General features: G+C 38.1%; 1 protein-coding gene across 1 annotated transcript in view; it reads right to left on the bottom strand.

Annotated features, from left to right (window-relative positions):
* pcsk2 (proprotein convertase subtilisin/kexin type 2) overlaps positions 1–10804 on the bottom strand; it is a 75187-nt gene extending 64383 nt beyond the window's left edge. Inside the window, exons 1-2 of the mRNA XM_081350921.1 lie at positions 10498–10804; positions 7386–7490 (exon numbers count right to left, since the gene is read on the bottom strand). Of these exons, the coding sequence (XP_081207047.1) occupies positions 7386–7490; positions 10498–10671 (279 nt within the window). The 5' untranslated portion in view covers positions 10672–10804. The remainder of the gene's footprint in view (positions 1–7385; positions 7491–10497) is intronic.
* Positions 10805–27621: the final 16817 nt, after the last annotated feature.

The raw sequence follows: 27621 nt of genomic DNA, 5'->3' as shown, positions 1-27621 counted from the left end.
AGTAAAAGTAGAAATGCAGAATTTGAATTTAGTGGCATTATAAAGTTACTTGTTCATTTTTATAAAGAATTAAACTGATGTGCTGTTGTCACATTTTGTCTGAGTTTGAGTTCCTGTTCTGTTGCCAGTGTTAGAGTTTTGCTTCCATGGTTATTCATTGATTGTTTAATGCACTGCACCTGTCACTCGTTTCGGTCATTGGTTTGTGTTCGTATATACTGAGCCTGTTTTCCGTTAGTCTTTGTTCGGTCTTCATTGCATTAAGTTGGTTGTTCTGGTCATGTTTTTAATATCTGAGTTTCCACAAAACCTGTGTTTTATTTTGAGTTTGAAAAATAAAGATTAGATCCAGCTTTATTTCATCTCTGCGTCAGCCGACTGTGACAGCTTTCAGAACTCAACAGTAATCATTTGTTTTACTGTTTTGAATCTCTTAACTCAGTTTGTTATGAATAATCTTATTAATTGAATATGCATCCATCAAGTTCCAGCTAAAATGTTAATATAATCAAATGAAATGAACCTTTTCGCTGGTTTGTCCACAGATTGGCAGTACAACAGTTTAAAACTTTTTTTCCTCAAATGTCCAGGAGAAACGTATATCAGGATATTACTTTTATTAAAACAAAAATACTAATGCACTGATTTAAGATTTTAGTCCTGGTACAAAACACAGTAGTCTATCAATGTGCTTCTTTCTGCAAAAGATGAGAAGAAAATCTCTCTCTACCAGGAACTACATTCAAGGACATGATAATTGAGTCGAGCGAATCTGAGCTGAAAGGTGGGAAAGTGACGGGTACAAGGAATAAATTGGCTTCAGGGGTTTATGGGTCGGTTGGGTCTATTGTAAAAATTCACTACACTACAGTAAATTGGGTTTTGAAGGACACAGTACCTTTCATTTACCAATTTCGCAATCAGTTGCATTGTGTTTTAGCATCAGTGATCCTTGAATAACACCAGAACTCATGATGTTTCCTGATTAAAGGACATTCAGGCATATGTTCTTAACCCTGTGTGTTTCTCTCTCGTGTGTCTCTGTTGTGTGTTTGTGGTGTTTCCGGTGGGACTGCACTCAGAAGAGCCTGTCTTATCTCCTCACATCTGACAAACCCGTGACTCAGATGTTGCTGCTTCTCAAAATGGCACCGTACGCTTCATACGTGCATCGCCCTGAACACTGTCCTTCCCCTTTACAGACACATCTTCATACGCAATCATATTTTAATGCATTCATTCATTTAGAAGACTGCTTTATCCAAAGGGACTTTCAAATTAGAAAAATACAAGTTGAAATGATTGATCCAGGAGAGAAAACAAGCAGTGCAGATTTGCGGTCCCTAAAGAAAATACAAGTGTTTCCGAGGTAGCAAATATAAGTGGGTCTTTGCGTGAATATCCTTCTTAATTTTGTCCCTAAAGTTCAGAACACACGCTTATTTAAACGTGTCTTTAAAGGTGAAGTGTGTAATAATTGCTCCACTAGCATTGTTGAATTAAAACCCCAAACCCAGAACGATACAAAGAGCGACAGAACAAATACTTTACTTTTAGATGAGCTGGAAGAAAATGTTTTTAAAAATGGACCCTGCTTTGTTAGCACACGTTCCTGCTCTTATTGTGCTAAAACATGCTGGGCTGTTTCAACCCAACTTTGGGTCAAATATGGACAAACCCCAGCCGTTGGGTTACATTTTTAAATTGCATTTTTAACCCAACGTTTGGGTTTGTCCATTTTGACCCAAAATTGGGTTAAAACAACTCAGCATTTTTCAGCACACTCTTACAAATATAGCCTCGACGTTGTACTTCGAGGTACTAGTTCTAAACAGTGATAAATACTTTTAGCAAGTTGCAAATGGAAATTGTAAACGAAATATACTGTATGGAGAGACTTGCAATTACTGTTAGACTTAATTTGGAAAAATGTATTAAGTATTGGGATAAATGTATTGTGTACGGATAAGCGTGTTGTTGTAATTTAAAGAGTGTATGGAAATTGTTTTGTCTGGACAACACCTATGATGACCCCTTGTTCCTTGTTTTCAATAAAAAAAAAAGTTAAATAAAAAAATAAAGCTTCCAAAAGTGTATTCACAGTGATGCCATTGAAGAACCATTTCGTGTGCCATAAAGTGAACCCTAAACCCTAAACCCTAAAACCAAGAACTTTTTTCTACTTTTTGTGCACGGAAAAGTTCAATAGATGTTCTTCGTAGAACCACAAATGCCAATAAAGAACCTTTATTTTTAAGAGTGTAGCTCATCTATGCAATCCTTTATTTAAATATGTCTGATTACAGAAGGAAAAGGATCCGACACGGACAGTTGTGATGAAGAACGCTGTTACACGCCAGAGAGAGACTGTCCAAATGAAGAGCAAAGCAAATATTCCCAGTGTCTCAGTGTAAACAGCCTGAGAGGAGCGTGTGAATGAGCAGAGCACGAAAACAGGACACAGATCAATACACAGCGCTCTGAGAATACACACAACACTTAAGCCGGAAATGATGGCGATGGAGAAACCAGGGTCATTCCAGGGTCATTCCAAGACTCTTTGCCTGAATAGGAATGAGCGCCTAAAGTTGAGGTAAATCCATCACAAACTGGGATGTTTTTGCTCCAGGGATCAGATTTACTTCCTGGATATTAGCTTTGAACAATGTTGGGTCATGTCCTTAAAAAGAAGTGTGTCTGAATTCACAGTACTCATAATAGAGTAGGGAAAAGACCCACTTTTTCCGGTGAGACTTGAAGTGTGAGACGATGGACACTACTATCCCATGAGGCCACGGGAGAGGATTTATGAATGGCACTGATGCTGGCAGGTCACATGATGGCGGATGTAGTACGCCCAGATTACATTCATATTACACACATTTTAGCGGCCGTGAAGTGATTTCTTATGTAAAATAAGTAACTATTCGTGTGATTTCAGACGCAACCACTGTTCTTTAAGGCTTGGTTGATTATGATTTCATAAAGCGCCTAAAGTTGAGGTAAATCCATCACAAACTGGGATGCTTTTGCTCCAGGGTTCGGATTTAGGTTTGGATTATTTTTGAACAATGTTGGGTCATGTCCTTAAAATCAAACACTGATATTTCATTATTTCACAACAAACTGCATAGGCCCAACAATACATGAAATCAATGCAACAAAGCTGTACATTTGGGTTTCTAAATGTCTCTTGAATTTCAAAGGTTTCATGCGTTTCGCATCCCGAAACACGCTCAAACCAACACAATGTTTATTCCCATTGCAATAAACCTGTGTTTAATGTAGTCTGGGTCATATTTACTTTACTTTGTGTAGTTTTGTTCACGGCTGTATGGATCTCTGTCTACACTGAGAAAGTCAAAAATATGATTTAAAATCAGTGAATACACCTAAATACATTGATTTACCAACAACATTTTTTTATGCTTTGCATGTAATAGCTAATTAAGATAAAAATTACAAGTTACCATCGTTTTTACAATGTATTACTAAATTCAATCAAGTGACGGATCATTTTCACCAAAATACAGTAGAGTTTGATTGACACAAAACCTTTGATGCCAACAACAAAAGATGTTGCAAGCATATTTTATTCTTCGCCTTTGCAAAAGCTTTTTTCTTTTTGTAATAGCATGATTTTATAGTCGGTTATATTTTTATTATAAGCATTTACATTTGTTTCTCCCCTGCTGTCCATGACCGGATGGCCAGTTTTAGCTTGTGTCCATCAGTAAAGTCCGGCTGAGCTAAAGCGCACCAGTCTGTTAATGAGACGCGTGTCATTTGTCAAGATGATGAATGGATGAAATATGATGGGACTGTCATTTCTGAATTGATTACCCTGGTCAATGGAACGGACTCTAATTGAATCAAAACTGTAAGTGGGGAAGTTTTCAGAGATATCATCCAGTGATTGATGGAAACAGACATTAGTGATCGGTGAGCTTTTTCTTTAAACATAAAACACTGGCTGCATCTGAAATCACACACTTCCCTACTATATAGTAGGCAAAAAACAGTATGTGACAAAAGAAGTGTGTCTGAATTCACAGTACTCATAAAAGAGTAGGGAAAAGTCCCACTTTTTCCGGTGAGATTTGAAGCGTGAGACGATGGACACTACTATCCCATGAGGCCACGGGAGAGGATTTATGAATGGCACTGATGTTTTCAGGTCACATGATATTGACATCATGGCGGATGTAGTACACCCGGATTACATTCATACTACACACATTTTAGCGGCCGTTTCGTAATTTCTTATTGAAAATAAGTACCGAACTTGTGTGATTTCGGACACAACCACTGTTCTTAAAGCGGTGGTTGATTATGATTTGACTTTTCTGACTTTAGTTAGTGTGTAATGTTAGCCTGACTTCGTCATACTCATATTCTAGTCAGAATGTGAGTCTGATACTGCTCCATAGAGCTTTGATTATGAGGCGTGTCTCAACCGAACCAGGAAAAAAAAAAAACTCTGCACTCAATTGGATAGACCTACAACCAATCAGAGCAACGCAGTAAGTTCTCTTTCATTCATGATTTGTTATTAATAACTTTAAACAGAATCATCAGCTGAAATCTGCGCGGATTATCAAAAATACGACACATTTATAGGACATAAAAGTGTCTCTGCGGCAAAAGTGAAAGTAAAAGCACAGAAAAGCACCCGTTTCAATAAAAGGATATGTCAAAGTTTAGGGTCGGGAACAGACCATACACTCGCACATCTGTATAAAAGTGAAGTCAACGCATCTTGACCTCGTGTGTTTTTGTGAGAGGAGTTTGTCAAACGCTGGAGAAATTATCTTTAAAAAAAGAATTAGGCTAAGTCCTTCCACAGCAGAGAAATTTATATTTTTTAATAAAAATCTATAAAAAAGTGAGACATTGTGGCTTGATTTCTTTTATTAATATTAATTTTTCATGACAAAATAACATTATGCACAGTGAGGAGCCTACAGGTTACAAGCTTCACATATTAGAGAAATACAATAATAATAAAAAAACACATTTTTAATGGCTCGTCAAGGTTGTTTCAGATCAGCACCTGCAAGTGTCGCCCGTTGAGACGGGTGTCGGATTGTTTCGAAGCCTCGACACTATATGGCACATTTGCTTCAACTGTTTCATTGTTTCACGAAGCCTCGATCTGCCGACCACCAGTACTCTGTTCGTCTTTTAAAATGAATGCGCTGTCGTTTTCTTTTATAACAGACGCGATAGCGGAATCTAAACATCTCAATTCTCCAGCGGCAGTCATCTTTGTTGAAAACCAGGTCAACCCAAGCGCTATTTGGTGACGTGGTGATTACGTAACCGCAGATCTGTCCATCATCGATTAAAGCCCGCCCTGGCAATTTGATTGGCTCGGCCTTCTGGGAGCCGAGCATAATTACTCCTCAATGGATCGAGTCCAGACCGAACTTCCCGACCAAAAAATGTTGTGGGCGGGGTTCGGGCTGGCACCCAGGCTAGTGTAATGTTGCTGTTTGAGCATAAACAACATCTGCAAAGTTACGACACTCAAAGTTCAAAGCAAAGGGAGATATTTGCTTTTACAGAAATCACTTTTTAAGGACTACAACAAACGGCTGGTCGGGACTACAATGAGCTTCTTCACGGGTTAGTGACATCACTAACCCTAAAATTTACATAAACCCCGCCCCCGGGAACACTACTTATAGATTATCTAGACAGAATATTCTAATCAATGACTAGAAGATAACTACACATCAGCTACATAAACTCATCAACTAACCATTCAGAAATGTCCTGTTGCTTCTATATTTTGTCACTTCTTCTTGAGTCTCTCCATCTTTCTGACTCCAGTTTGAACATGAAAGGCTAAAAGTTTTTGAAATGTTCAGTGTGTGTGTGTGTGTGTGTGAGGTAATCGGAGCTGTAAACACACATAGAGAAACTCCGCCCTCTGTGCCGGGAGCAGCAGCTCATTTGCATTTAAAGGGACACGGTGCGTTTTTGCTCACCCGCAAAAATTACTGTGAAACCCTATTAAAGTGACAACTTTAATATGCTATATAAAAATATCCATGGGGTTTTTTTTAGCTAAAACTTCACATACACACTCTGGGAACATCAGAGACTTATTTTACATTAGTGAAAAGGGCATTAAACCACACCTTACATTTCACTTCCATAATGTGATGTATTTCGGAACATGATAATCAATGAGGAAAAAATGCTTGGTTTTATTAATCGGGAAATGATTGGATGGTGAAGAGTGGAAGACATGAAACACATGGAAACGTGTTTACGTGAATCAAGTTGAAATCGATTTGTTTGCCTGATGTCTAGAGAAGCTTTCACCAGCAATGACTTAATATAATGCATCTTCACGCTTCGAAGATCTTCGCGAACGATGACTTCAGCTCAATATGTTGATGTTGAGGGTTTGGCGGATGAGTTAACACACTTTAGCCGGAGCAATGCTTTCGAGAGGTTCAGCCCTGATGAACAGACTCATAAATAATTCAACTCCTCAAACCCACAATTGAACATTAATAGCTGTTTAGTTATTAAAAGTGCAGAAACTGAACAGATCCTCTCATGCGAGTTCCCATCGGTGCTGTACCGCCTCACAGGATTATGGAGGATGATTATAGGCTTAAATCTTACAGATTCAAATCTTCACATTTTCCGTCTCAAAAAAACCATCTATGGTTCATTTATGGCTCATTTTACTTCATGAAATAGCAGTCTCAGCTCCAAACAGTGAGTGCAGTCTGTACTGTATATTTCACTGTTTTAAGTCAGTGAAATAACTGGTATTTATTGGATGTTCACACTAAAGCATAAAAACAAAGCAAACATGTGTCCTCCTGTCTGAGCTGCCAGCTGTTGGGACTTTATGTCCCAAATCAATCAACTTTGCTCAACTTTTTAAAGTGCAATTCATCTTATGCTGACATTAAAACATACATTATGTATTTCTTATGCTGTACATTGAGAGGTCGTGCTACATGTGATAAATATACTGATATTGTCGTGACACACAATTTGCCATTAAGCATAATTTGAAATAATACAATTCAGTGGATGACAGCCATGTAAACCAACGCTGACGTGTTTCGCATCAGAGCTGTGACTATATTGTGCATTTTAGCACTGCATTGACCAATCAGCATCCAGAATCAGAACAAAGCATTTTCATAAATAAAACAAATATAACCTCATTCAAACTGCATAATGTCATAATAGCATTCAAACATCAAGACAAAAACTTGATTGACATGTTCGCCTTTAACTCATACAAGCAATGGATCTGGCATCAGATTAGCGGTCGTTTCCCAATGGCTGGGTTTGTTTCTATGGGAACACACACACACACACATACACACGCTGTGAGATGCTGGTCTTACCCGATGATCGTTTGCCAGGCGGTGGAGGTGGTGAACGCTGCGTTTCCTGCGAGTTTTAGGGATTTCACGTGGGTAGAAGTGGAATAACCCCTCACCAAAGGGAAGCTGAAATGAAACAGACGTCTGTTAGAAGAGTCTGAGCTCTGGAGAAGTGTGGAATACACCAAACCCAGTCCACGCACTTGAGGATGATGGATTTAATGTCATGTTTTCAAAGGCCAAAATACAGAGCGTCTGCATGGTCATACATTAATATTTCATCCCGCTAATGTGAATTAATAAACGGACACTCGTACACTCATCAGCATGAAAATGTGTTCATAATTGGGCATAAAAAGATGCTGAGATTGTTTGTGCATGCAAATATTACACTGCAAAAAAAATGCTTTTCTGTCTTATTTTTGTCTTGTTTCCTAATTATCTCAAATTTATTAAATCAAGATGCATTTACTAGATAAGTAAAATGACATAAGAAATGATATCTTGTTTTCTGGGGGGGAAATTAAATTAAGTGAGTGAAGTTTAGCTTGTTTTCCATTTGAATTAAGATTATTTTTCTGACCCCGTTGGCAGATAATTGTGCTTGTTTTAATCAAAAACTCACTTCATTTAGATTTAGTTTTTTCTCAGAAAACAAGATATAATTTCTAATGTCATTTACTTATCTAGTACATGTTTCTTGATTTAAGAATTTTTAGATATTTGTACTGAAAACAAGACAAAAATACTAAGTAAGAAAAACATTTTTTTGCAGTGTAGATAACCAAAAATGAAAGTAAGATGTTTATGCCACTAATGCTCCCCACAGAAATGATCATATGATCTGTATTACTGTATATTATAAACAGACACTTTTTGAACATTAGGCAAGAACTTTATTGGCTTCCATTGATCTACAAAACCTGGTCTGAGTGACACCAACTAATATTCACTGTAAATCCTAATAAGTTAACATTGAGGAAATATGTTGCATTATTTTTCATGATAATAAACAAGATTAAGTTGTATTACAAAGGCATGTTGATTGCATTTAACTTGGAATATTAAGAACTCACAGTTTGATTGCAGAAAATGTTAAAATGTCAATCTGCAACAAATCAGATCCAGTTTCATCCTACGGCTCTGAAAGCGTTACATCCAATCTATATTTTGGCATCTGTATTGTATTTTTCTATTTTAACTCGGCTATCTTGTAGTATATTACACTATAATTTATATTTTATGTATTCTTAATTGTTCACCTTCCCACAATATATTTTCACAGGCTGTCATTGTTCATTTGAATCTTGTTCTTAAGTTCAAGGCAAATTGTGATTGTGAAATTCTGACCATGGAGTAAAATAAGTCAAATAAAATCTCCAGACACTCCAGTTACACAAACAGAGGTTTCGTCCCAGAGTCCAAACACTGTTCATCAAGGTGCAAAGAAAGCAGTGAACTGCAACATTCAAAGAGGCCGTTAATTGGTTCAGACAAAGAGTGCATGATGAATTAGAAGAATAAAATCTCTCTCTCTCTCTCTCTCTCTCTCTCTCTCTCTCTCTCTCTCTCTCTCTCTCATAAGTTGAAAGATGTTATCCCGATGCATGGCCACACGTGTAGCTCTGTTCCACACCAGTGATGTTCTGACATTCGACAAGGCTGATTTGTCAAGCTCATCAAGTCTCTGTTCTGTGATAAACGGCTCTTTATGGAGACGGAATAAATAAACATTGGGATGTCAGATGAAGGATATGTTTACTATTTACACTAGAGTAATTCTCAGTCATTTTCTTACTGCTCCTGTTAACATTACACAACCAAAAGGAATAACATTAGCATAATCAAAATGACAAGCCGTGCTATTTCATTCAATCTGAGGGGTTAATGTTTTGTTTTTGTGTGAATATTTCTCTTGTACAGCAAATACGAAATGGTAACACTTTACTTGAAGGGGTGTGCATAAGACTGACATGACGGCTTCATAATCATGACCTGACACACGTCATTAATATGAAGGAGGTTTTATGCATGTTAATGACAATTGTCATTAAGTGTCAGTCGCTCAATTATGTCATTTTTAATGCAAAGATGACTTTGTTTGAGATGTCTTTGTTATGACAACTTGACATAACATCATCATCATAACCTGTCATAAATGTGTCATAAACAAGACATAGCAGATTAATCATCAAACTTAAGAAACTACTTAGCTTTTGGGTTAACATTACATTAAACTATGAGGCCATTATAACAGTGTCATGAATATATTTCTGACCACTTATTTTTTCCAGTATTCCAGTAAATAATTTGACAGTATTAACACTTAATGTCATTTTAATGACAAATTAAATTCGTATCACTGTAGTTGAGGTCAAGAAAAATATTCATGACACTGTTATACAATGATTTGACAGAGTATTAACACTTAGTGACATTTTAATGACATCTCAAACAAAGTCATCTTTGCATTAAAAATGACATAATTGAGCGAATGACACTTAATGGCAATTGTCATTAACATGCATACAACCTCCTTTATATTCATGGCATGTGTCAGGTCATGATTATGAAGCCGTCATGTCAGTCTTAATATGCACACAAGTAACATGTTACCTAAGAAATGATGTGATTCAGTTGTGTAATGTTTTGATAATCACCTGCATAATTCTATATCTACAATCTCCACTAGTCAAAAATCACAATAAGATCAAATACATGCCCTCCGAGAATTAAATCAAATCATACTGGATCAATTGAAATTCTTATTTTCAAGTTCTATTATTTCCACATCTTTCTTTTAAGTATTCTTCTTTTATCCCTTGGCAGTTCCAGTAGGAATATTAATTAATTCCGAAAATTAATTCCGACAATATGACCATTAAAAAACAATAAACTATGACTTTGTAAATTGATGTCCCTCTCAACTTCCGAGTTTATATTTTGCAGAATGAATGAAGCACTTAATTCCAGGTGATTTGTTTCTGATGTAAACAAGAACACCGTGTACTCATATTTGTACGAGTGTGCATATGCTTCTATGTTATTGCATGGTTATAAAGCCTGTCTTTGAGCCTTATTTAAGCATGCATGCATCAACACGCCAGTTGTGAAGGCGTTCTGGTGCGCATACCTTCCTCGCGCTCCCGAAGCCGTTCTCCAGGGCAAGAGTGTGAGCATCTCCATCCGAGCCCTCGTGCAGCTGGACCAGAGCATGATTGGTGAAGATGAGCTCCTCTCCTGCTGCAGATATCAGCACCAGTGCATTGAACAGTAAGAGAACCACATCTCTGAAGAATAAACGCATCGTGTGTGTTTCTTTCTCCGTGCTGTGTGTGAGTGAACGCTGTCAAACGGAGATCGCTTCAGCAAGGCTCGTCAGGACGCATCTCTGTCCTCAGTCATCGGTGCACGAGTGTGTGTGTGTGTGGGACCCAATCTGCATGTTCAGCCTCCCTTTAATCTATAATTCATCGGCATAAACGTGTGGCTGTTTTGCATGTGACGTTCCACGGAAAGATGCCCAATAAGCAGAAGCGGGTGTGGCTGATTCTCTCTCACTCCCTCACTAGTGTGGATGAAGTGATGCTGTACTTTCAGCACCCTGGAGAATTCCTCCATCTGACTCTGGCTCGGATATTCATGAAGAATTACAAAATAATTTAGACGCGTTCCTCAGTTTGTAAACGAGACTTCAAAATCAACCCGTTCTCGTTATATGCGTCTCTATGGCACGCACTGTGTTTATCGTGCAGTTTACGCGAAAATTAGTTTTTGCGTGCAGATACGCACTGTAAACCCCTTGGGGATTAGTGGTGTGGGCATAGGCGTAATTTACGGGTGGGACGGGTGGGACATGTCCCCACCACTTTTTACCAGGCTCGATATTGTCCCCACCACTTTTAAAAAGTAACTGAAAAATAGATTGCGTAAGGTATGTATTAAAGGAAAAGCACCATCTACAAATCGTCACTCTTCGTAATCTAATTCATTCATTTAACACATTTTTCCGCCGGTCAGAAGCTTTTCAACGTCCTCAAAGATGAATATTAAGTCTCGTTGTGAAACTATCGCGAGACACGCGATATGCGTCCTGGGATATGTAGTTTCCTTTCCTAAGTCTACAGATTCCTGTACCTTTCTTTTTACGATGTTCGTATCAAGGTCTGTTTCAAGGTTGAAATATTTTATTTGAGATTTTTGAGAAGATTAATTGGACAATATCTCTGGTCCACAAGTCAAATCATCACTCACTTTAGTCATCAAGTGATCAAGTGATGACTAGAAGGTGGACGACAGTTCTTCTTCAACCACGAAGCGAGGTGAGTTCACTTGAGGCATTATTAAAAAGTCACGGTTATTATCACAAGTCATGAAGTGTTATATGAAAAAATTAAGTTATGTAAGAAGTAAATGATTCATTTTGTAAACTCGTCTTAATTCAGTAACGTTAGTAACGGTTCGTTCGTTACTAACGAACGAGCACGTGAAGCAGTTTAGGCTTGACGTTAGCTAACGTTAGCAAATGCGATTTAGTGGTGGTAAGAATCATATACAGATTAATATAGGTGTCAGTCCTCTTGAAAGTAAAAATGCAATGAATTGGCTTTTATTGTTAACTAATGTTTTAATTCTGTAACATCGTTTTAGTGAAACCGTTTGATGTCAGCCTTTTCCACGATTCCATCACAAGTGCGGACTAAAGAGGTAGGCTAAGTTTGTGCTACCATAGAATGTTATTATTGTTATTTCATTATTATTATTATTTATTTCCAATTGTATTTACTTTTTTTGGTATATCATTTTATATATGTTTGCTTCTAAGGTAACGCTACATAGTATTTTAAGTGTTTAATAAGTGATAAAGATGAAAATGTATAGTATGACAAAATGTTGAGCAACAAAGATACATGCTTTTGTTAGAAGTCAACAGTAATCTTGTTTATTAACAATAAACAATAACATCGGTATGTTTATGAACACATCAGAATGAACTGTAATAAGAAATAAAATAATATTGTAATGGATGTAAAAAAAAAAGCAGGAAAAAAAGCAGAGTATCAGAGTACTCTAGAGTAACTAAATCTCTTTATGTTTAGTTAGCTTTGTCCACTAAAATGAACCAAAAACCTGAGCACGTCTCTCTGAGGCCTTTATGAATCCCTGGCTTATTTTTGTTGTGTCTAATTTATTTGTTCTGTCTTTGTGAACATGACAGACAATAACGCTGTTCAGACGGTTCTGGGACATAGTTGATCGAAGCCATGTCTTCAGGCGCCGGAGAGCACTGAAGCTTCTCTCTGCCTCAGCTGATGATGCAGGAACTACGAGAAGTAAGCGGACCAGAGTCTCCTCTTGCTTGAAGAGTCCACGGACCTCAGGTACCATGTTCTTCAAAATATTGACCACTTCTGTACAACTTTGGTATTTATAATTTGTGCGAAACATGGCCATCTGCACCTTTAGGGACCGGGATTCCAGCTCAGGGTACAGTTCAACAGTGTTGTTGACTTGCCCAGAGATCAGGACGTTTTCAAGCATGACAATGTTGCGCAGACCCTCCTGCTCAAATCGACGTGTCAGCTGTGTCATCACTGTATCAAGAACTTGGAAGAACTGCACACGATAGTACTCCTCATCTGTATTTGGACTGTAAGGCTGAGCTGGACCAGCGTGTCTTGCAGAAGGCCTTCTAAAATGTGGTACTTTTATCGCCTCAAGGTCCAGTGATGTTACCACCTCAGATGCCTTTGTGTAGAGCTCTCTGAAAATTTCATCTGATCTTTTGTTCTGAAAGCCATTTTTCACACACTCAACTGCACTTAGCATGCCTCCGACTGTTGCTCCTCTCGCTTGAAGTGAGGTGTTCAGGCCTTCAAGGCCTATCATGATGTCCTGTGCCAACAGCAGTCCAAGGACAGTGTTCCCTCTCTGGAAACGCTCGTGAAGGCCATTGGCTTTGGAGGCAGTGTCATGTGTGCCGGATGATGCCATTTCCTCCAGTGCTGTCAAGACAGCTTCATATTGGGTGAGGACAGAATTGATGGCTGGTGTTCGCACTGTCCATCTAGTTGGGCACAATGGTTTCAGTGTTGTATAGCAGCCAGATGTAGATTTTGCCACAGACTTAAAAATGGTTTTAAATTTGCCTGACTGGCCAAACAAACAGCCCAGCTCATGTATCCATTGCAAAGAATCGCGAATTATTGGTGCGGCTGAACAGGCTGCTTGTGTGACCAAGTTCACACAGTGGGGGCCACAGTGAACAAAAGTGGCAAGTGGTTGCTCTCTGCGGATGTGAGCTTGTACACCTGACAAATGCCCAGACATGTTTGCTGCTCCATCGTAGGTTTGACCACGCAGACTGGAAAGGGGAAGGTTTAGACGGAGGAGAACATCAGAGGCAATCCTGCCTATTTGCTCACCAGTTGTAGAAGAAGCTTCATAAAGGCCAACAAACTCCTCTCTAGGTTCCAGGTCTGTGTCAACATAACGTATGCAGATAGACACTTGCTCAACACCACTAATGTCCTGCGTCCCATTCATTATTATTGAATACTGCACTACTGGTAAAGCAGAAATTTCCTGTGCAATTCCACGAATTATGGTGTTGCTCATTAAATTCATTATTTCATTTTGTATTGCAGGGCTTGTGTAGCAGTGATTGCGTTTGAGCCAGCTTGCCAGACCAGGATCACTCTCTGCCATGAAAAGGAGAAGCTGCTGGAAATTTCCTTCCTCTTGGTTGTGCCCCCTCAGAGGCAAGCCTTGTTGGGTCAGGTATTTAACAGCATTTACTATTTTTGACTAATTTAACCTGGCCTCCTCTTGTGCCTTTGATGAAATGCTGCACAGTTGCACTTTTATAGATTTTTCAGAGTGTATGAATGTGTTCACAGCAATGTTGTGAGCTTTGCTTTTTGTATGTCTCTCGAAAGCTTCTGGACCATGTTTCCAGTTCCTGAAACCCTGAGAGACGAATGCTTGCTCTGTATTTTTGGCCAGTGTGGATGTCTGTTCGGAAAAGGCATTGAAGCAGTAAAAACACACTACCCCTTTAAGTTCAGAGCAGTAGTGCAGCCATGAGAAGCTCTTAAACCAGCTCTCCTGAAATCTAAGAGTTTTGTTTGACAACTTCTGAACCTCAATGAATTTGGGATCAGGCTGAAATGGTTCAGTTGTTCTGTATATTTCAGGTGCCTGCTGTCCTGGCTCTATGGAAGGAGTTGGCTGTATTGATTGCTGCAACTGTGTGATCTCCACAGTCAAGTTTTGCCCTGCCTCACCCAAGCTATCAGCTGCCTGCCTCTGTAGATAGTTCATTACATTTTTAGCAATTTTACATGAGCATTGATGAATTCATATTTTGTAAATAGTTGTTATGTGTTACATAGTTAAGTGTTTTCTAATTATTTATAGCTATTTAAAAATGCAATATGAATTTAATTTATACATGACTAATTATAAATGAGTATGTGAATGATTTTCTATTGTTTTTTGGGGGGGGGGTAAATAGTTTTAATAATCTAATTTATGTGAACTATGTGAAATGTTTATAGTAATATTAAAGTAAAAATATGTATTGCAACATGATTTTTTTCATAATTTTTTTATTTAAAATGTATTTGTAGTCTACAATGTTAATACTGTATTTTAGTCTTATCCTTACCTCTACATTTTCTGCTCCCTGTTCTTGTTCATTGTCAGTAGGCACATTTGTCTGATTCTGGGGGGGAAATTACTAGTTCAACCCAGGATCTAAATGTTTACATTTGCAAATCATAAGCAATATATTTGCATTTGTCCATCATTGAAGGCAGAATAATAATTAAATCACTTTTAGGCAATAGGACAATTCTATGTTATGACTGGGATTTCCACAATTAAAACAATTAAGTATACAAGTCTTTAGTTCATAGTCCTTTAATTCAGTTTTGTATTAAATCACAGCGCGCTCCAGTGGCCGCCAAAAAACATTAGCGACAGTATGTCTATTCACGTAAGTTAAATAAAGGTCCCGTTCTATGCCCCTTTTCACAAGATGTAAAATAAGTCTCTGATGTCCCCAGAGTGTGTATGTGAAGTTTGAGCTCAAAATACCCAACAGATCATTTTTTACAGCATGTTTAAATTGACATTTTTTGGGGCTCAGAAAAACGAGCCGTTTCAGTGTGTCCCCTTTAAATGCAAATGAGGTGCTGCTGGACGACACAGGGGGCGGAGCTTCATGAGCTCGCGCTCAGTCTGTCAGGAAAAATTCATCTCACGGAATGATGATAATATCAGAAACTCTCAGTAACGGTGTTCAGTTTGAGTCGGACAATAATGCCTACAGAGTCAGAGTGCTGTATAGAGATGAAACAGGTATGGTTTAGTAGTTTAATTACGGTTATTATAACGTATTTGTCATCTGCTTGTAGGCTATGTATCCATTATTTATTAATAGCCTACAAGTCTGCTGTCTGAATGATGATCAAACATGTACTGATGAGTTTAATAAAGTTTATTGTACATCACACAAAAGATGAAGCGTCAGTTTTACTTCAGAAAATCACCGTAAGAGCTGAGTAAACACAGTAGGCTAAGTTATAAGAAGTGCGCAAGTAGCCAGTAGAGTTGAGGGAGCATTCCTGTGGGCGGAGGTTAGTCAAGAAACGGTTCTGGTGATGTCACTAATGCAGGATGTAGAGGGGTGTAGTCCAATCGAGCCGTTTTTTGTAGTCAACTTCTGTTAAATAAAATATCTCGCTTGGCATTGAACTTTGAGCTTTATAATTTTACAGATATTATTTATGCTCTAACAGCAACATTACACACTAACTAAAGTTTGAAACATGGAATCGCATGCAACGGGACCTTTAAATAATGTTTTCGTGTTAAGCAAAGTAACTTACTGTGCGTGGCTGCTTCACTAAAAAGCTTCTTATATCACTTCCACACTTTCTTTTGGACATTCTGTTGATGTTTTAACATTTATGCTATAGGTTGCAACATCTGCCGTTAACTAGCCTTTACATGTGGGGTGGGGGAGGAAAAAATAGAGCTTTTATAAAAACGTAATAAAAAAAGATTCGTCAAAACAATTTCATTTATTTAATTATTTAATTAATAAAGATAGTTTAACCATTTTAAACACAACTTAACTCTCATTCATGTTTTACACAAGGTTTTGCGTAGTTCAGGATTGGTTCAATTATTTGATTGGATGAGGAAACATTTTGTGGGCTTGTCTTGACTCTTGACGTAATGTTGATTCTTCCATGTTCAGCGCGTGCATCGATCACACCTGCTTTTAGCAAGTTGTCCGGCTGGTATTGAGAAAATATGTAAGTAATTCAAAGTAGAATGAATCGTAATACACACACACACAATTGTGCAATAATGAATACGCTGCAGCCTGCAGCTGAGCTGACCATGTAATGGTAAGTTCACCATATTTATCTTGCGTATTTTAGCTACCCTATGTGTTGTGTTGTGTGATAAGCAAAACGTAACATTCACATTCTGAATGTGTTACGTTTTGCTTATTCGGATGTTTATAGACACATTTGTGAATGTGATGCATGTGTAGGCCTACATCAAAGTGAAAATTAAGTGCATTTCCAACTCTGAACTCAGTCCCCAAGTAAATTCGGTTATTAAATAAATAAATAGCAAAAGGAGTTGTGCGGTGTCCCCACCATTCTCAAAGCAAAGTTACGCCACTGGGTGTGGGGTACGTGTATTACACGCAATAAACTTCGTGTCATATACACGTAAAAAAAAATCATTTTAGCATTTCAGTTGCATGATAAACACAATGTGTGTTATAGAGACGCATTTCATGAGATCAGGCAGTCAAAATAAATGCAGCTCAAAGTTTTTTGTTAAAGCAGATTAGCTGTTGAACTATTTATATTAGCCTGTTTGATTTAAAGTCCCCCATGGTGAAAATCCAGCTTTTAATGTTGTTTATGTGTCTATGTGGTGTTTTTAATACGCTTTAAGACGAACCATGTGTAAATTCATAAGTCGACACCATTGCTGAGTGTTTTCTCCTTAAAACTGCAGTGAACCAAAGACAGTCTCAAAAACACGCTTTGAAATCGCTGGTGTTTCTGACGTCACAAACTACCTTGTAACCAATCAGATCAACGTGTGATCGTCAACCAGTGGATCTCTGAGCTGAGTGAGTGAGTGAGTGGAGGCGGGGCTCATTTGCATATTCACAGAACCGCGTATACTAAATGAGGCAAGGGTGTCGAGTTACATTCAAGATATTTTAAGGCATGAAGACATTTTTTTCAAAGAATTCATTTACTCACCTCATGTCGTTCAAAACCAGTAAGACTTTGGTTCATGTTCGAAACACAAATGAAGATATTTTAATGAAAACTGAGAGATTTCTGTCACTTCATTGACAGCAACACAACTACCACTTTAACGCTTCAAAAAGTTCATAAAGAGATCGTAAAACTAATCCATATGAAGTGAGTGGTTTAGTCCACATTTGCTGAAGAGACAAAATCGCTTTATATGATGAACATATTGAATCTAGGCTTTTAATTAATTTATTTTCTTCATTTTTTTTTTTTTTTTTTTTTTTTGGTGAACGAAACCTTTAGGGTCTATAATATTTTCAACTGAATTCTGTTATAATGTGTATACCAATAAACATTTTGAGATCATGTTCTCCACGCAAATATCTTTTCAGGTAAAGTGGGCATATACATATGAACATATGAACACCTGTGAATTTTTTTTTTCATATGTTTTCTCTAAACACTTTAAATAAACTTTCATTGTGTCCACATTTTTTCTTTTTATACTCTTCCTTTATAGTCTTCCTTTCTTCCATTTCTGACTTAAATTTTCTGATAGACATGCATTTCTGTTTCTAAAAAAGTAAATTATACTTGTCAACTAAAATAACCAGTGAATGTCAACTTATTTATTTGAATTAAATGAGTATAATTACTGAAGGTTAAAGGTCGCCCACTTTTCCTGAATTCCACTGGTCCACTTTATCTAATACATTAGGCCAAAGTGGGCCAGCAATATTTAAACACATTTGCAAAAATTTCATTCTTTGCATTTTATTCAACTGTAATAACAAACAACACAGGGACTGCCACAATAATATTAGTCTACATTTCAATTAAATTTCAGTGTCCATTCTTTGACTGGTTTGAGCTGTGGCCACGCCCACCAGTGTCATGTTGCATCAGCTACAACTATTTTCTCATTTAAAGAAACAGTGTCCCTATAATTAAAGACCAGTGCTCTGAAAGTGTGATCCTATTGAGCACAGAACAACCAAGCTGAAACAGCCCAATTGAAATTCACACACAGAACATGAGCCTGATCATTCGTGTTGAGCCTATAGATCCAGTCAGGGATACTTATACTGTAACATATACTGTATATATTAAACCATCTTTCCTCAGGCACTTTGTAACAAGTGTGCATATGAAGAGTTCAGATGCAAAAGCCTCTAAGTGCATCTGAAATTTCCTTCTAGAATGATCATTTTTATCAAGCTTGTATGTTTATGTTCAGTTATTTCACTTTAATGGACCTATTAATTGTAATTCAAGTGAAATTACTGAACTTAAACATACAAGCTTGAAAAAAAATGCTCATTTTAGAAGAAAATTTCAGATGCACTTAGAGGCTTTTGCATCTGAACTCTTCATATACTCTCATACTCCAATTCTTTCAACATTTTGGTAAAATTTCCAATCTCAAGACAAGTTTCAACTGGAATATTGTCCACAGTTGAGATGTGAACAATATGACCAGGATCGTGTGACAAGGATTTGATTTCATGCTGACAGTAAAGATTTATGCCAGTAGCGATGCTGGTTTGGCTTCTTTTTTTATATGCAAAATGAGAAAAGACTTCTTCATCTCTTCCATATGTGAGTTTCCACATAGGAGCACGAAATGACAGTGACGAAGAACTAATTCAGTATTTATTTATTTATCCCCGTAGGGAAATTGTGTTGGCAGCGTACACTCACACAGACATTTGATAAATTCACATTTGGCATATATTTAAATATGAATACATAAGAAAAATAATCTAATAGTAAACCTAATTAAGGTATCCAGTCTGGCGACTATTTATCCACTACCACTGGAGGGAGGAGAATTTAAAAACTTGATTGCTTGGGGAATAAAAGAAAATTTAAACCTATTTTTAAACATCTAGGGACACAATATCGTCGGCCTGATGGTAGCAATTCAAAAGTATAGGATAGAGGGTGCCTCTTATCATTCACAATGATGTTAGCCTTTACGTCCGTAACTGAACGTCCATCATCTTCACTGCGACTCGTTCAGCGCTGAAGGCTTCTTTCACAGGACGCCATTACAGACACATTAAAGTCCACACACGAGGTCAGGGAGGGACGCGTGTGCAGACAGATGCTGTTGTTCAGATGTTGTTCATACTGTAGAGTGTGTACACGCTACACACACCCAGGGAAAATGTCCTCATCATGCGTGTTGTTGAAAGCGGCTCGTCGTCTGTGTTCTGTGACTGAACGAGATGTGATGTTGTATAGTCGTTGGTTATTGCTGTTTCTATTGAAGTGACCTTTTCAGTCTGAGTCTCTGAATAGACTCTCGGTGTGTGTTCATCACACACACATCAGTGTGTGTTCGCCTGAAGCGCTGTGGCCTCATGCTGGAACCAAAGAGATTCATTCAGGTCTGTGTCTAGGTAGACTTCAAAGGGGGGAAAAGCCATTGTTTTATATTTCTTCTTTATATTTTAATTAATTGGACAGCCAAAAAATACAGTTTAAAAAGTACCTATTCAAATTTGTTTTATATATTTAGCAATGTGAAATTAAATCCTAAAATCTGCCTGCATTGACACCATTATGTGAGAACTGAGCTGGACGATGACATCACCGTTTTCTCCAGAGCGGCTATATATGTGTGTGTGTGTGTGTGTGTGTGTGTGTGTGTGTGTATATATTTATATATATAAACGAAATAAATAACTTTTTTACAACAAAAATGAACATGATCAACAGAACTGAACTTACTTAAGCTGGACTATGACACTGTCAAGTCAAGTCAAGTCAAGTTTGTTTATATAGCGCTTTTCACAATACAGATTGAATCAAAGCAGCTTTGTAAAAACTGCTTCACAATATAAAATTAAAATAATACATCAATGTTTGTTTCTAGTGGAAAACGTCCACGTTTGGTAATGCTGATCAATAGTATTGTTGATTGATTAATTAAATTAAATATCCCCAAATATCCCCAACTGAGCAACGAACAGTATCAGGAAGACTATTCCAGAGTTTTGGAGCTAAATGTGAAAATGCTCTCCCTCCTTTGGTGGACGTCCTAGGTATGACCAAAAGCTTCGAATTTAGTGATCTTAAAGAGCGCGATGGATTATAGGGCGATAGAAGATCCGTTAAATAGACTGGAGCTAAGCCGTTTAGGGCTTTATAAGTCAGTAGCAATACCTTGTAATTAATACGGAACTTTATAGGTAACCAATGTAGTGATGATAAAATTGTTGTTATATGATCATATTTTCTTGATCTAGTAAGAACTCTAGCGGCTGCATTTTGGACTAACTGTAGCTTGTTTATTGAGGATGCAGGACAACCAGCTAATAAAGCATTACAGTAATCTAGTCTCGAGGTCATGAATGCGTGAACTAACTTTTCTGCATCAGAAACTGATAGCATATTACGTAGCTTAGCAATGTTTCTAAGGTGGAAAAAGGCTGTTCTTGTAACATATGAAATATGATTTTCAAAAGACAGTCTAGTATAACACCCAGGTCTTTTACTGTAGAGGATAAAGTAACAGGACATCCTACTATGTTAAAGTTGTATTGTGAGAGGTTTTGTGGGCGTTTTTTTTGAACCAATGATTAGTACCTCTGTCTTGTCTGGATTTAATAAAAGAAAATTGCGCATCACCCAATCTTTTATATCTTTAACACACTCTGTCAGTTTGGATAATTTAGCGTTTTCATCTGGCCGTGATGAAATATATATTTGACTTCTAAAAATATAGATTTTGATTTTCTTCTAGATCTGCTGTACGGCAGAAACAAACTTTGTTGCATTATTTTCCTGTTATCTCTGTAAAGCTGCTTTGAAACACTCTGTGTTGTAAAAAGCACTGTATAAATAAAGGTGACGACTAAAAAATATGAACAATATCACCCTGTTTGGTGTTATGCACTATTTCCCCCCATTAGTTTGTTGTCATGGTTCCAGTTTGAATCACTGTCAGCGATGTTATCATTAATCACCTTGTTTGTCGATGTGTGTGGATTACTTGTGGATTATGACTAAAGACTGCTTTTATACTTTCATCTTGTCATTCACCTATATCATTATCGAGTTGTGACAGAAAGCAACGTATCAAAATGGTCATGATTTTGCATTTTACCTTAAAATGTAAAAACAATTCTTGGCAATTAGTGACAAAATTGGGCAATTTTCTCACCAATTACTGAGTTTGATGGAGTGACTCACAAACCTCTTTCTAAAGGGACTCTCTTGGGATCCATGAAATTGTTGCTAATCAGGAACTCAACAGAAAATAGATCCTCAAGCATTAGGAATGGGAGAGTTTTACCTCCTGCTATTGATTTAATTTGCAATGCTTATTTGGAGGTTGTCATGAACTCATAATAAATGAAACACTTTGGAAGGTTTTTTTTTTTTAATTTTTTTTTTAAGTGACTAAAAGTGGTGTAAAAACGTAAAAATACACTCTTCCTTATTCAAACATAGTTTTAACTAGGCATGCACCGATATGAAAATTTTGGCCGATGCGATAACTGATAATTATTTTTATTTGAAAGCCGATAACCGATATATTGGCCAATAAATCAAATTTTTTAAAGCCTGATTAAAAGTCATGTCTCAAACACACAATTATAATGTTCTCATCATAATGTTAGCTTATATGACAGACTTGCGCTGCACGTTACACTTCCTTTTTTGAAGTGATTCCAATTATATTTAAAGCAATTCAAAAACAGCATGTTGAACAGTGCGCATCTGAAGTGTCTCAGCTGAAGGAAATAATACATTATTTATCAGCTTTGATATAAATGTTCTTATCGGGTCGATATCACTATAAGTGAGCCTATATCGTCCGATACTGATATGGTGGCCGATATATCATGCATCCCTAGTTTTAACCAAAAGTTTTGAAGTTGAAAATGTCTGTCAACCTATTTATGTCACGATTCTGGTCCACGAAGAAGACGATGCAGAGTTTAGGAAGTAAAGTAGCAAAGTAACTTTATTAAACAAAACAAAAGATTATAATCCAGCAATCCAAATCCACGTAAACAATGTAACGGTGTGTTTATAGAAACACAAACAACACCAGACAAAGAACTGAAGAAACTGAAGGGCTTAAATACACATACCAATGAACTGAAACGCCAACAGGTGTGATTAATTACCAAAACAATGAATCACCATAGCAACAAATAATGAGTGGGAACACTGGGCAAAAAGAAGCAGGAAAACAAAGAGAAGCGAACTAAGAATCCTTGAAAACGAAACGTGACAATTTGCTGTTTTTGGCAACACAGAACTAACACAGCTTAGGCTGTTTACACAACGCTGTTTTCAACAAAAAATGTAAAAAAAATAAAAAAATAAAAAAAAAATGCGTTTTGGCCCTTTCATTTATACGACAATGGCGTTTAGAGTGCCTGAAAACGCAAAATTTTTAAAACAAGTTTCAAAGTGCAAGTTCTTGAAAATGGTCTCCGTGTAAACAACAAAAACTCGAATCTCTGAAGACGATGATGTAATGCACATGCGTATTACGTGTTCAGTCTACAGTGTTTCATCGCCATCTACTGGCCTGGCAGCAGAAGACAGCGTTTTAGTCGTGGATCCGTGTGAATGGGCATCGTTTTGACAATGGTGTCGTCTGAATGAGGAAAACTCAAAAAAAAAAACTTCTCAGCTTTACGCAGTGTTGTGCAAGTTACTTCCAAACTGTAATACATTATAGATTACTTGTTACTGTTATTTAAAAGTAATATTACTGTCTCAGAATTGTAATGCGTTACATTTCTCCTGTGTCACTTTTTAGTTACTTTCACCAAAATACCTACAGAAGTAGAACTTAACATTCTAAAATGACAAAATGTTTTTACATTTTACGTCCAGTAGAAGGCGATATGATGTACCATAATGACTGTGGGCTACTAACAATATAGCATATAACTGGCAAATTGAAGGCTCAAGACAATGCAAGAAAGGATGACAGACAGAATCACAATGATCCAAGTCTGTTAAAAGTATGGAAGAGGTAAAGTGATTATCTGGCAATATCTGGGAATAGCTTGTGTCTATTCATATTAGACACAACAGAACTGTGTGTAAACTCTAATGCCATGACAAGATGCACATTTGTTCTTTTCTTAACTCTCATGCACAAAGTGTGCATGATAAACATAGCTAATGCTTTCTCGGGAAGTATAAAGTGCAATTGGAGGACCAACCCTCAGCCTCAGTCATTTTAGTCCATAGAACATATAGGCTAAACATAGCCTAACCGCTTAGAAAGAAAACACAGAACAAATAGAGACCCTTAGGCCTATATGCCTCTAAAAGGACTGAAACAAAACAGGCTACCAGATAAAAGCAGGTTAAAATAAATCCACTTAGGCTACAACAACAAGACAGATTGCAATTGGCTCTATAACTATAGGACTAGACACTTTTCGAGAATACAAAAATCAAATTAAAGTGCTTGGGCCTACAGGCCCTAACAGGAAATATGGCTCAGTCATTTAAAGGGATGGTTCGGAGTAAAATCAACCTTTTCACCATGACCTCGAGCCAAACACCCCCCCAGAAGTCTTCTCCTTGGTTGAACATTATTAAAGTTAGAGCTTATTTAGAGATATCAGCCGGATGGTTTAGTGCAGGCGCTAATGGATCCAATGATGTATCTCGTAAATTACCCCACTAATAATGCCCAGAATGATACCAAACTTCTACAGTAGTACAAATAGGTTCTGTACTAGGTTCTTCTTGTCCTTATCTCTGACAAACTCGAAGTAATGCGCATATGTCCATCGCGCGAATATACAGTCTTCTTCTGCCATCTTCACCCATTAGTGGCCAGCACGAGCACAGAGGCCAAGATCATAGGTGAAAACGGACACGTTAAGTCGGACACTTTCTGCTTCCCGTAGTGACCGCTCACGTGGTGTTTGCATACTTTACCAGAGCAGGGCTGTGTTCCAGTCCACTTTTAGGCACGCACTCGCGAACTTACCTAAGCATTTCCCCTCGGGGGAATCCCCGCCGCCATTTTGAAGTGCGTTCCACTTCGTGAAGTGGACGAGGGAAGTTTATATGGACAGACCCTCGCTCCCTCGATTCCAACCGAGGGAGCGAGTCTACTTCATATGTTTACTTCAGGCACCTCTATGTCCCACAATGCAGTACGACTGTGACGTCACCACATACCTCGTCTAATCTAAGGGGGTAATCCATCAGCCGGAAACTGAAGCTTCCCCGGGCGCCGCCATTGATTAGCAGACCATCTCCTGCTGTTAGCATTCCATTGACTCCCATTCATTTTGGCGTCACTTTGACAGCAAATAACTTTACATCTGAGGCATTTAAATACTCCATTTGTCCATTATTTATTTCGAAAGAAACACGACAATGTATAAAATGCTCCATTACCTTGTATCTTACGTTATGGCCCCGTAGAAGCAGTTTTTGTAAAAATAGGCTAACTATTGCGTCATAACCACGCGACTCTCTGTCGCACAGTATAGATTACCGTATGGACAGGAGGAGAAGCTCGCAGGCAATCGGGGAGACGTGGAGGCAAAATGACAAAGTAATTAATCAGAATACTTAGCAAAAGTGTCTCCTGCTCCAAGCTCATGGACAGCTCCTACTCACACTCTCCGTCTCTGCAAGTTTCGGAAGGGAATGATTCAGATTTCTCTCGGCACAGCTACTAGAAGACAGACGGGTTGCTCACGTCACATCTACGTCGTCAAGCTCAGTGTGAGTCTGCGCAGTCGCTCAGCCATCAGGAAGTGAGAGCTTCTAATTGACTTCACTTTTCTCCGTTGAAGTCTATGGGGTCGCTGTGTACATTTCTTTTACTGTCTGTGATCAAGTTGGACAAAATGTCTAACCGGCATGCACTGCTTCAAGCCAGCCACCGATCGGTCTGTGCAGAGCTGCATGAAGTCAAGCAAGCCTCAAGCCTCTCGCGGCTCTCCTGTAAAAACACGCCCTAAACACGCCTTCACTGGACTATGTCACACAATACAAAGGTACACCAGCAAGAGGGAGATGAATGAAATATCAGAAGCTGTCAGAAGACAAAGAGGCCAATGGCTCCAATACATATGGTTTACTAAGGGCCAATCTCATTTCTCTGTCTTACCCCTTCCCCTTCCCCTACCCCTTTGTCTGTGTCTTCCCCTTGCCCTTCGATACCGAGTGAAGGGGGGTAGGGGGAAGAACGTTTCTCTAAGAAATGAGACACCACTCGATTACCGTTTGCGTCATCTTCCCTTTCCGCTAGCTGGCTGCTGCTGCTACGTCAACAGAGGCGATACGCGTTGACATAAACAAACGAAGATGCCGTCGTCTCGGGTTGTGATATCGATTGCCTGGTCTCTCTTTATCTTTGCACCCTTGTGTGCCATCAGTCAAATACATTTTTTAATTGTATTTAACGGCGGCGCCGGCGACACCATAAGCAAAACATTAGCAAACGGCAAATAGCGCATAGCTGCTAGCTAGCGGTTAACTAGTGATTCAAAACAAAAACATTACAATTAAAACCGCTTGAACGTTTTATTAAAGGTATCATAAAACACGAGTGTCATTAAACTGCTGAAAATACATACATTTGTGCGACTCACTTCTGGGAAATTCCTACCCCTCTCTTTCAAGTGTGGTCCTCCGCAGACTTCGTTTCAAGGGCTATGTAGCCCTACGCCTTGGCCCTAGCCCCTTAATCAAAATGAGAATTGGGACACCACTTCCCCTCACATGAACGCGCAAAACCGAGGGGAAGGGGTAAGAGTAAGGGGTAAGACAGAGAAATGAGATGCAGCCTAATTCACTCAGATAGGCACTGACAGGCAGAAGGTTTACACACACCAAACACGACGTAGAACGGACAAAGACTGACTGCACAGAAGGGAACTAAATACAAACACAGACGTACACTGATGAACTGAACACAGGTGATGCAGATGATTATGATAACGATAAACTGAACCCAGGTGATATAGATGAACTGATAATGAAGACACGTGACAAGACGACAGGCAGACAACTCCAAACTAAACAGAACACAACTGTGACACATGGCTATTGACTGACCACGAACAGGTAATAACTTACTTTTTCATTCGTTAATGTCTCGCGGTCTTGCTGTTTTTTGTTCTTTTTTTTTTTTTTTAAACAATAAAATTTTGGGCTAAAAGTGTGATGTTACGCAAGCGTTACTGAACCGAGTAAAATATTACTGAACATTGATTAGTAATGCCTTACACTACTGTGTTACAGCAAAAAGTAATACGTTTCTGTAATTCATTACTTTTGTACCGGGTTACTCCCAACACTGGCTTTGAGCATATCGTTAAATCGCTCGTCAAATATCGATGCTGGAGTCTTTAGTCCTTAAATAAAGACCTATTAGTCTTTCTTTAAAGAATTTATATTCTATAAGTGTAATATCAAAAAAGTGTAACCCTGTTTTTAAAACCGCATGATGCTCAGAGAAGGCCCTGATCCAATCAGAGCTCATCTTTCACATGAGAATCATTTTAGTTTGCAATAATGACACGCTTCATTCACAGCCTCGCTCCATACGCACCAGTTCATTACCTCACGCTGTGGCTCCAGATATTATCCTGCTAAATCATGCATGTGTCCTCGCATTACAGTAACAGTAGGAACAACCAGGCAATTGTGAATCAGTCTGAAAGGTGGGGTTGCAATCTTGATGAGAGCGTTTGCATGCACTTGAACAAACACTCACACACCTGCAATTATACAGCGCAGAGATAATCATCTGCTGTTCGGGTTCCTCTGTCCTTGCTCACGGAGAGGGGGCTGCCAGGAGTTAATAGCAATAATAAATTCAGTATTATAATATAATTTTTTAATATTGGTTATAATTCCTATAAACATTTGTAATTGTAAATACAGCAAATTTCCCTTAACAGTATTAAATATAGACAATGGTCATATTATTGAGAACTGGT

This window comes from Scardinius erythrophthalmus (genome assembly GCF_964197995.2).
Source record: "Scardinius erythrophthalmus genome assembly, chromosome: 21".
Lineage (NCBI taxonomy): Eukaryota > Metazoa > Chordata > Actinopteri > Cypriniformes > Leuciscidae > Scardinius > Scardinius erythrophthalmus.
The sequence above is the reverse complement of the archived record's forward strand: the minus strand, read 5'-3'. Positions and strand labels throughout refer to the sequence as shown.